The sequence below is a fragment of the Symsagittifera roscoffensis genome, chromosome 3, assembly GCF_963678635.1.
Source record: "Symsagittifera roscoffensis chromosome 3, txSymRosc1.1, whole genome shotgun sequence".
In the NCBI taxonomy this organism is placed as follows: domain Eukaryota; kingdom Metazoa; phylum Xenacoelomorpha; order Acoela; family Convolutidae; genus Symsagittifera; species Symsagittifera roscoffensis.
In genome coordinates, this window is record NC_087064.1 from 51060644 (window position 1) to 51072443 (window position 11800).

Here is an 11800-nt window from a genome sequence, read left to right on the forward strand (position 1 = left end):
GGGCTTGCTACCTTGCTGCAAACCGAGGCTGTTAGAACAGGAGAGTTGGGGGACGGCCCGCAACTCCATGAACATGTTGGAGAAAGTTCTGGAAGACAGTGAAACTGAAGAGCAAGAACAAGAAGCAATGGAATGAGGAAGATGGAACGAGGAAGAAAAGTGAAGACGTAAACAAGAAAGGGAGAGAAGTAGAAAAACTTGATTGTCTTCGTGTGCAAAAACTTAAACTAATCAACTAAGTTTGATTATTGAAGTTGTTAAACTTTTTGTTTTGATTTAGATTGGTCAGATCAAACTTTGAAAATTGTTGCAATTGCTGAAACTGTTGAAAGAAAGTTATAGTTGTGCTCTTTATGTATATATATATATATATATATATATATATATATATATATATATATATATATATATATATAGAACATAGGTGAAAATATTTACCTATTTAAACACGACTGATGTTCTTAACCTGTGTAGGACACGTGTTCACTGTGTGGCGATCTGGCAAGTTTGGGTAAGCTCGCTCGAAGAGGGTGAGTACCTCAATAATTTTTCTAGCCACAGAGTTTCTTAGTTTTAGTATTAAGGACGAGAGCATAAATAACTGATTATACTTGGTGAGTGACGTTAAGTTAATTTTAACGGGTGCGTGGCCGTGACACGTCCCAATTTTTTAATTAGCTAGAGCGAAAAGAAGTTTTATGGCAAGATGTCGTAAATAGTCAGAAAAGAAATTTTTATCTAGGACAATCCTCATGGTGCAAATTTTGTGAAAATGTTGAAAGGCAGTGAGATGTAGTATGATGCCATTTGTGACACGTAGTGAGTTGAGGTGGAGTAGATAAATTTCATTTTCTAATGCCATTCGTAAGGTTGATTATAGAGAACTGGAACACTACATGACGATAACCCGGTGTTATGCGATAAATAGGGACATTGATGGGAACTGTCCGGGGAGTATGTGCCATTCTGCCAGATTGGCACAGCGCAACCTTCCGGCGAAGCACGAATTAGCGAGAAAAGGCCTTGACGACGAAAAAGTGCTTGAAAGGAGGGTCGAAATATTCTGGAAGATTCAATTTTTCAAAATTTCGATTAACGAGCGAGTATTTCTCAGAAAAACGAAAAACGGCCATTTTGACCGAAAAAGTTGAGAAAAAAACAGAACAACAGAAAATCAAGTGGAAAACAGTCACACAAAAACACGGAAAAACGAAGCCTCTTTGTAACATTCGCCCAGAAAATACATATCGACGGAAAATAAAGCTAGGTTCTAAGACGACTGGCCAACGTCTAAACAGAGCTTTACATGCTTTTCACCGTCTCTACCAAGCCAGTTCTTTTGGTGGTCTTTCCAACATCGGGTCGACAAAAACGTTACTGATCTCCGGCTTCGACCAGAACGCTCAAATTAACTTAATTACATGCAGAAGTAGTAAGCTAATGGCTGGGTCTCAGTATCCCCAGACCACGAGGTCACTCCTAAAATCAGGGCTACTACTATTTATTGAACTATTATTGTTTTTGTTCAGTAGATAAAAATCATCATCTCCATCGAAGATGGATCAACCCTTTCCCCCATTTCCTAGCTTCTCATCCTAGCAAAATGATTTCAGATGTTAATTAATTTCAATTTAGGACATAATAGGGAAGCTAAAAGTTTATGTAAAATGCTATGAGTTTCAGTCCAGAGACCCCTCCGGATTCTTGAATCCGGGGAAATAAGACTCTTATTTTCCTTCCGGAAGGCTGTCTTCTACCCTTCACCGTTGTTCGCAACGGCCTTGCAAATATTGTAGCGACACAATAGTTGCAACTCGGAACGGTCTCTGCTATTTCTGCTCGTCTCTAATTCCGATTCTCAGTTTTTTCGTTGTTCTCGTCGCAACTACTGTGGTTGTTGTTGTTGTGTTTTTTTTCGGTTTTCTGCCAAAATGGTCGTTTCTGACGTTTCTCAGAAATATGACGTCATACTTCGAAAATTTAAAAATTTGAAACACCAGAACATACTAGCCTTCGCCGTTTGGCTAATCGTTCCAATAACACCGCTAATCCTCCAAAACCGCTAATTCGGAAGGCTAGCTGCTAAAATTTCGAATCTGCATTTTCGTCCATTCTGGTCGAATGTCACACTTATTGTGACAGTCACGCAAGATAAGATCCTTAGTGAAAGAAGATAAGTGGGAAAGGAGGCTTCGGTGGTGGAGAGCAGTACCCTCCCGTACCACGAATTGAGAGTGATAACAACGTTATCTCGAGGAGAACACGGAAGCGGAGGCTCGGTCCCTCAGAGACTGATCAATGGTGGAAGACTATAGTAAACTAACTTTTTAGCTACTCTGATGCCATAAAACTTGAATTAACACCGGTATTGTTGGATATTTTAGAATATGAGTAGCTTGGAAGAGGAAAGGGTCAATCCATCTCCAATAGATTTAATATAGAACTGTCACCAAAAACATAGTAAAATAGGTTAATCGAGCCGTGTTTTTAATAGCAATCACGTAGTCTGAGGATCCGAGACTCAGCTATGTGGTTGTGTTCGCATGTAAACGAAAGCGGATCAAAAGTCGTTTGACTGATGGCCTCAAAATAGTAACTTTTTACTTAGCCCTAAACAGACCAGAAAATCAACTGGCAAGGTCGAGACGGTGAAAAACGAGTAGAATTAAGGTAACTGACGTCTGCCAGTCGTTAATAGGTACTTTTTCTACGCTCCGTCACTGTGTAGTATTTGGGCGAATGTTACAATAAAAAACCTACCAGCCCTGTAATTGGGTGCTGAAATTACGAACCCTGTAATTGGGCGCTGTCAGAGTACATTCAAAGGATGCAGATCTTTTTTCCAATGTATGCGGTTTTGTTGATTCGTCAAAAATTAGAAGCACCGGAGGTGTGTTACACGCTAGTATGATTGATTTCAGGTAGGTCTTATAGGTATTTGAGAACAACCTGAAAAAAAAAAAGAGCAATGATTCTAAATGACAACTATGAGCCGCTCTAGTTCAAACGAGCATCATCGGGATACCTCAGAAGAATGTAATTCTAGCTCACTTGAACAGCTATGTCAAGTGGCTCTCCACGAGCCGCGAGCAATTCAGACTAACGGAAGCAATCACAATGTCTTTGACAATGGATCAAATTACGTCATGGTTCTCTCTAGTAGTCAAGTTCCAACTGTTGTTGATACTGCTCACAGAACAGCAAGCAGTTCTCAAGGCAATTTGTTGACGAGTTTACAAAATCAATATGGTAACTTAACGTTTGTAAATTCGCTGAAGGCTGAATCAGTTCCAGGTGCCATTGAGGTAAAAACTTCTTCATTTAAGCTAATAATGCTTTTAAAATTTTAAACTGGGTTTGGTTTGTTTGTTGAAGGGCACCATCCGCGAAATTAACTCCAATACTCACGCTGAGTTGTACACAGAATCTTTTCAAGTCACGTAAGTCCTGAAAATTATGAATCAAGTGAATCTTTTTCTTCATCTGTACTGACTACTACAATTTCAGGGATCCCATACTAGAATACAATAGAGATCAGAGGTCCCCAACGTTTCCTCAACAGGCTAGTCGACTTAAATTTTTGTTTAGAAGGTCATCGAAAAAACTTTTTCATCCTAAGGCCAGGTACGCTAGTGGGCAAAGTCATGTTTTTACGCTTCAAAATTTCTATTTTCAAGAATGGTTTACAGAACAAAAATTGTTTGATTTAAAAGTAAATTTTAACATCAACTGAGAGGAAACAGTTTGGGAAAATCGCAATGTACTTATAGTTAGTTTTAAGGTTTTTTCTGGATTTTTTTGAACCAAAGTTTTCACCTTGTGCATTTGTCCACACTCACTGCTCGTTTTCTTGCTAAACATGTTTCACCTCGCATTTACAATTTTATTTGGAAAACGTGCTAACGGCAGATAATGAAGCGTAGTTATTCTCCCAGTCAATAAGGAATTCTAAGAAAATGTTCTTGAAAACTGACATTTTATTTGGTAAAAACCTAAATTCGTGTTTATTTTTGTCCACTAGTGTATAATTACCCTTGCGATAAGCAAGGATATTACAATCGACTACTAGACTTTTTTTACCGTAAACAAATTGGTCCACTGAATCTTCATTTCTAAAGGATCTTTCATCTTGCAAATTTGAATTAAATTACTATCACTCAAGTAGTCGTTAGTTCAAGCCCGTTTCAGGTTATATTATTTTTTCAAAAAACTTTCTTGATTTTTTTGTGTACGTGGTTTTCGTCCTAGTGTCTGTCGATTCATTTTTTTGGTTTTTTTAAAACGCCATGTTTTTATCTGGTTGGATTTTATTGGTTTACTATTCAAAGCATGGGTTTTGTTCCAATTTAAACAGTTCACTACAACTGAAGCTTCACAAATTTGTAAATTTACCATGTCTGATTTGGAGTTTATTTTTCCGTTTTTTTAATTATTCAAACAGTTTCAGCTGATGTTATATCGACTTATATATTGTTATATCCGTATCGGATTGTGTTTCAGTTGGATGGGTCATAAACACTTATCAAATGTTATGAAATTTTTTATGACAACAGTTTTGTTTTCGGCTCAACAGATTTCGTCGCAAAGTTTGTTGCCTTTCTTGCCGCTCGGTTAATGATTTCCTCTTTTTAAGGGATGTTAATGAACGTCATCCGATACATATATATATATATTTTTTGTTGCGGTAATTTTTCTACTTTTGTCAAGGTGTTTTTTCAAGTAATTTTTTCGAACATCATTTTTCAGAATTTTTTACTTGTATTTTTATTCTCTATTTTGTACCGCAATGTGTGATTTGCTTTGCTTCGCCTCTGTCTCTGTGTAGGTTATGTTTGTTTCCATTAAATAACTTTGTTCACAGGATCTCCAATTTTAGTTGATCTTTCGAGCTGTGCTTAAGATAATCTACTGAATTAATTTGAGCATGTCATTTATTTAATTAACCGTTTTATTCAAAAGTTGTTTTTATGTTGGTTGTAAATTTACCAGCTGCGATTTGCTGAGTAAACATGAAAATTGTTGTAGGTCAAGTTTTTTTCGACGTTTCTATCATGTTTTTGAAAGCGGGTTTTGCTTCATTTCATGCGAATTAATTTGTATTGCTACATTTCTATTGTATCGCATGCAATGCGAATGTCTGCTTCGTCTCTGTGTTTCCACTTGCCATTAGCAGGCGCTTTCAAATTGAGATATAGACTTTTATTTTTCAGGTGAAAAATTCTTAAACAAAGGCAGTTGACTCATTTCATAGATTAGATTTTGATCAATTGTTTTTCTGAGCTTCTCCGGCACACGTGGTCTAAAGGTAGCGAATACGCCTTGATGTGCATAGAATCCAAGATGGAATTTGCCCAGGACTTGTTTTTTTTGGGCTGATCAACTGGAACTATTCATTTTCAACAAATTGTCATTCTATTTCTTGTCTGCTGAGTTTTGGTCGGCTTAGTTGCCACGTCACAGATTTTTTTTAGTGCTGCCAATGTTTTTATTGAAAGTAAGTCTCATTGATTTATTTCTTTAAGTTATAAGTTTACCCAATTTTGTTAGTTTTTTTGTTGTTTTCTTTTTTCGCATAGAAGCTTTATTTGGCCTAATTGGTTTCGGCGTATGTTTAATTGGCTTTTAGACTCTGTTTGGCGTCGTTCGAAGGGAAAATATATTTTTATTCTGTGTTTCCGGAGGAGTAAGTAGCATTAAACTTGCAAAAATGTTTTCGTGACAACGATTTTTTTCTTGCGGGCTAATGGGTGTTACCCTATTTCTTTCGGCTTATTTACGACCCGATAAATTTTTCTGAACTGTTTTGAATGCCGGCAATTGTGTTTCTTCAAATTGATCATCCTTTCATGCATAAGTTTGAAATTTTTGTCGTTGTTTTTTTATTTTATTATTTTTTATTTTGTCTGCCAGCTTGGACTGATATTTTTGTGGGATCGCAAGTGGCGCGAAGCTCAGCTTCGCCTCTTTGTTACGGTTGGTAAAACGTGTACTATTAATTTTCACAATCTATCGCCCTCCTTAAATATAAAATAGTAGAAAATTCAGAGAAGTGTTTTTCTAATGGAACTTCGGTCATTTTTTGGTAATCGTTGTTCGATCGACTGTTTATCACATGTTTTACTCGGAAAATATGAGTCTTGCATAATTTTTTAATTAAAGTATTCGTCAATAACTTATTTTCAATCGTTTTTTCGCTTTCTTTTCTATCAAGCTTGAAACGGTGAAATTTCGTGATTTATAAGGAGTGAGTGATAAGCTTCAAGCACTATCAGTAAAAACTTTTTTTTATATACGTGCGAGAGCATGTGTCTTGCAATCGGGTACTAGACTTTTTCCCGTGTATACTTCTTTTCCGTACTAGAGTTTTTTTTCATGACTACATTTTTTTGGCTTTTTTGTTTCTTTTCCTTTTCTTTCGGCTGGGATAGGTTTTGGCATATTTTATATCGGTTTAATGGCCATGATGCGACTTTTGACGAGCGGAAAAAATTGTTTGAGGGTGAGGGGGACATATTAACTCAAGTCTTGTTGATGTTTTTTGGCTTAAGGGCTTCTGTCAAGATATTTTTTGGCTTTTTTTATCGTTTGGTAAGTTTTCTTCCGATGCTTATTTCACATTCCATTGTCTTGGCATGTTTTTTTAAAATTCAAAGTCTAGCCTTTTATTTTTTGTTAGATCTATTTTTTCTAGTAGATCTATTGTTAGATCTAGTTTGTAAGTTGTTCGAAGCGCAGCTTCACCTTTGTGCACATTTTAATTGAATTTCATGTTGCTGCCCCATTACGATTTTTAGCAACTTTCAGGCGCCTTCTCACTTGGCTTGGAGGTAATGCGGTTACCTTTGCACCGTATTGTCTGCGTTTCGAGTTCAGGCCGAACCTTGTGTTTTTCGATGTCTGAAATTGAAAATTTTTTGGAAACAGTTTGTTGGCTTAGTTGCCACACTTCGATACTTTTTGCGCTGTCAGCAGTTTTCATTGTAGTCTCAAGTGTCGTTGATTAACTCAACCTTAATCAGCCTATATGGTTCGGCTTGTGCGTTGTTGGTTTAGTGAACTTATTTTACAGCTTGCGGTTAGCAAGCGTTATCAAACCGGAATTTAGACTTTTTTCGGGTTATCAACTAGTTTTACAGAATCACTTGAATCAAATTACCTTGGTTCATATGAAATCAAAAGTCTGACGCGATTTTGCTCATGTGGCCTAGAGAGGATGCTCCTGCCTATAAAGACAAAAGTCAATAATTCGACTCCGAGCAGAACCTGTTTTTTTTTTAAAGCGGAAAATCTTTATCGGACTTCTATTTTTCTGATTTTTTGTCGGCTTAGTTACCGGAGCACCAAATATGCCTAACTCTTGGTCATTTTTTAGTCGAGGATAAAGCATTACAGTGTATTCGGGTTTTGGACTAGTAATTGAGTTCCAAGAAATTATGCCGAACTTTCTGCTATTTTTTGATTTTTTCTTGCCGTTCATTAAAATTCTTGAAAATTATTTCTTTTTTAAATTCAAGTACTTTTCTGCGCATTTACAGCAGTAGTAACACCCATGCTTGAGACGTCAAATGCCTGAAGTTCGATTTCAGTGGGATTCGAATTTTCGACTATTCTAGACCTTCGTCTTTTGCTAATTTTATCGGCTTAGGTCCCGTATAACGGCCCGGTTCTTTTTAGAAAGCTTTTTGTAAAGTTTCAAATTGTGGAGGTAATTTTTTTAGGAGAATTTTTGTCCGTTTTTTCAATTTTTGATTTGACTTTCCTTTAGCTGGTTGGTAATCATAGTCATACTTTTTTGTATTACAAGTGATGCGAAGTTCCGTTTCGCTTCTGTGCAAATAAGTTAGGCTGTTTTTAGTATAAAAGTTAAAAATTCAAACAATTTAATCGCTCAAAATTTCATTGACAACAATTTTTTTTGATAATTGGGATCAGTGGGCGTCCAACTCGGAAATTAACAAAAGCTTGATTAATGCTAATGGTTGTTTTTCTGAAATTGATTTTTTCGTATTTCCAAAAAATTGTTGAATTTTTTCGACTTTGTTATTTCCGTCTCATTTTCTATTTGTGAGATTGCAATGCTTCGCTTTCGTTGTATCTATTTAAAAAATTATGATTTTCCCCCTCTAATCTGTTTTGTTTTTCGTGCACATCTTTGTATTGATAAATTGTTCAATGGTGCGAATTCTTTAAATTTTTAATTGGTTTTTGTATTCTGTCTTGATTTGCTTCTGAAAATTTAGTTACCAGATTTTGAAACGTTTTTCCCCCATTTTCCAAGTTTTTGATTTCTTCTGCTGTCAAACTTTGGTTTCATTTTCCTCCCCTCTCACATAAGCTTGAACGTTGATGTAACAAGTGGTTTTACGGAGTTAATTATGCTTTGCAAATACGTTTGAAAAGCGTAATGTGAGCAGTTTATTGCATTGAAATCAATTTGAAACAAGGATTGGAGTCGGAATGAATGTTTGCTTGTATGATTTACTTTAAATAATTTTCGATAAATTTCTACAATACGCGCTTTCTGTTTTTTAAAACATGTTTCTGTACCGCAAGTGGTGCGAAGCTACGCTTTGCCCTTGAGTGTAATTTACCTGATACTGAAATGGTTATTTCAGTACCGTAAAACCCGAGATTTCACTCCTGATGATCTTAAGGACGAAGGCTACTGGATAAAACGCCGCAAAAATAACGAGGCGGCAAAAAGGTCTCGCGAAAAACGCAAAACTAACGATGCCGCCCTGGAGGCGCGTGTTGCAATTTTGGAGCAAATGAATGAAAAACTGGGCGAAGAAAACGAAGAACTGAAAAAGTGCCTCGCTGCTGCTAACCAAAAAATTAAAATGCTGCGAAACGAAAGGGACAGACAAAAGTATTCTAATAGTCCACTTGAATCGGTCAATGATATGCAAACTGATGGCACTACTTTCAACATCGATAGGCCTTTAAAGCGAAACAACGCGTCTCAGAATCCGCCCTTGTTCTACATACAAAACCCCCAGAGAGCAAAATACCCATCGGCTGTAGAACAGATCGATCTAAGTGAACCAATAGCCACAAACCATGGTGTCAATAGGCTAAAATCTGGGCCGAGAACAACCCAATACAGTGAGCAGATATCGCGCTCATTTGCGATCGAACAAAGCCCGTCAGCGGGAATAATACCCTCGGCGAATCCTACGATAATTAAACAGTCAGTCAATAGAGCGAGTCAAGCGTCCAATCAGCTTTCAGCTGCTACCCGAGCACCTCGAAATTCTATTATAGTTCCAATTCATCAGCTCTCTAGTTTAGGTGGATCGCAGGTGACAGCAGCGAACCAACTTAACAATGGTTCTCTGGTACAGCAAACTCAAAACAGAAATCCTATTGTTTACTTGAACACAGGCTGTGGAGTCATGCCGTTTAATACGTTTCTACAGACACAGCCAGCTGTCAATCAAGATGTCAACTCTAGTGCAAATCTGAAGCACCACGAAATAATGTTCCACCCAGAAGATCAAGCAGGTCTTGTTAATTCTTCTGGCGAATTGAGTGACGCAGCTCTCGAAGAAGCATGTAAGACTATGATAATTCAGCAGCAAGACCCGGATGGCTCTGTTGTGAAGACTGGAACCCTAGTTTCCATGAGTACCCCTATCGACCATATCATACCTCTGAAAAAGAGAAAAGACGGTTAGTTGTTTTTCGCCCTAGCTATTCTTATGGAGGGACCGAAAGATGGAAAATTTTGAACCAATCAGAATCGTTAAACGCTAATCGCTGAATGGTTTTTGCACTAAATCTAAGTTAATTTTATCAGAAACCGAAGTAAGGTTAAATTTTGCTAAAAAATTTTTGCAGATGTGGAGTAAATTTTTGTTTTACTTTTCCAGTTTTTAAAATCGGTATCCTTTTAATAATAAGGTTATTTCAAATGCGTTTTAGATCTGAGACTATATAAAAATTCTTCTTTTTTTTTGCTAAATTTGCAATCGGTCAAATGAGTTGTGATGGCCTGAATTTATTTGCCTAATTGAAACTTTCGCGATTTCTGAATACTCAAAATAACCGAAAATAAATTTCCAACAATCGGTCCGTCCATCATGAGGAACGCCACTGTTTTTCGCTGCTTCACATGATAATGTTCATAAAACTTTTTTTCTGAAATGACTACGCAATGTTCCAAAAGTCTTCAACATTTACAGTATTTTCATAGTTCGAAAGATGATATGAGAATTTTGGAAGTAAAAAAATCAAGAATCGAAAACACTAAACAAGCGATGTAAAATTCATATTGTGATGTTAACGAAAATTATGGTTGTAGTGGTTGTCTCAAATAATAGTTTCAATATTATGACTGTTCAGATGCAAACAGTGTCTCTGAAGACCAATCTCCTGGCAAGTTCAGCCAGCAACCTTCCTCGGTGGGCAACCCAGAGATGCAAAACATGCATATGACACCTGTCACAACCCCCGCTCCATCCACCACACACCTTCATATACACCGTACAGGAAGAAATAATGCTGTAAATGAATCACCAATAGACTCAGGCGTCGAGAATGACTCCAGCAGCAACCCGGAATACTGGAGGGCTCAACTGATAACTATAATGAGCGAAGTTGAGAGACTCAAAACCCAAATGGGCTCAATAACACAGCAGAGCTCACAGCAAACCCCGACACAGCCAGTTAGCAGCCAGAGCGCACAGATTTTTGACTCGGGCCAGCCGCAATCGAACCAGGTTATGACGTCATCTGCGCCACCAGCCATTCAAAATGCCACAAGCCATCCACAGCTAGTAGTGATGCAACCAATGGGAGTTCGTACTTCATCGATGTCAAATTTGGAAACCACTCCGACTAAATCGCCAATGATGCTAAATCAAATAGGAAGTGACGCTAGGACGGACTCTCCTCTCACATCGAATAATTCTTCTACCGGTGAAAACTGATCGAAAACAAAGGATCCATTCTATGTTAGAATGGCCTCCTTAATTTAATTTTGTACAGAAAACTTATTGATAAAAAGGAAGAAACGAGACTGCAAAAATGTCTTTTTACCAGCTGAGCTGTTGCACCGCAAAATTTTGTTGATAAACTTTAAATTCCTATGAGTTATATACTGTTTATGTGTTGAATGTCAATTGTTTTCTGACTTCGAAAGTCATTCAAATCATTAGAATTAATTTATTTTCTTCATTTTTTTTCATCCCTTGTTATAATTTTTATTCTTACGACCATTTGGAAAGAGTGGGAAGGAACTATGGCCTAGGTTGCGACTTTTTCACGCCCTTTCAGTTACCCGAGAAAGTTCGCTAGGTATCACGTCTGGTATCATGTTGAAGAAAAGAATATTAATTCATGTTTCCATAAATTCAGGTTTTGAGAAAAACATATATTATGTAATCAGACACTTGACCTCTGAATGAAATTGACTGGATGAGCAGGAAGTAATAATCTCTCAATATGCTTTAAGGTAATTGAAGTAAATTAGAACTGTATTTTTTTTAAAATTCGATTATTTTCTTGATGGTTGTGAAATCTAAGAATTGCAAGTTTTTTTAAGTGTTACTATGGTTGCAAAATTTTCGGTAGCAAGTAACGCAAGTAAGGCCAAGTGAATTATCGCTTACTAGCTTATAGCCATTTTTGGCCCGGTACCTGAACTCGTAAATCAAATTTTAGGAATCGGTCAAATAAATAATTTTATCTAAAATTGATGTCCGGCTCCCAGATCAAAATTAAAAAACCAAATTCTTTGATTGACAAAAGGGCAAAAAATTCCATGTTACATGGTTGTTACTTGATGACCCAAATTAAA

At 36.9% G+C, this 11800-nt stretch overlaps 1 protein-coding gene across 1 annotated transcript; it reads left to right on the plus strand.

The window, feature by feature from the left end:
* Positions 1–2896: 2896 nt before the first annotated feature.
* On the plus strand, positions 2897–11137 carry LOC134842577 (uncharacterized). The gene is made up of 5 exons (XM_063858977.1): positions 2897–3305; positions 3376–3440; positions 3508–3562; positions 8616–9672; positions 10345–11137. Exons 1-5 carry the CDS (start codon positions 2979–2981, stop codon positions 10929–10931), a joined length of 2091 nt encoding a protein of 696 aa, XP_063715047.1. The 5' UTR covers positions 2897–2978; the 3' UTR covers positions 10932–11137.
* Positions 11138–11800: the final 663 nt, after the last annotated feature.

Coding starts and splice junctions, on each gene's coding strand:
- LOC134842577 (XM_063858977.1), top strand. CDS start 2,979: ATGACAACTATGAGCCGCTCTAGTTCAAACGAGCATCATCGGGATACC. Junction 3,441..3,507: donor ACAGAATCTTTTCAAGTCAC/GTAAGTCCTGAA, acceptor CTACAATTTCAG/GGATCCCATACTAGAATACA. Junction 9,673..10,344: donor TCTGAAAAAGAGAAAAGACG/GTTAGTTGTTTT, acceptor ATGACTGTTCAG/ATGCAAACAGTGTCTCTGAA.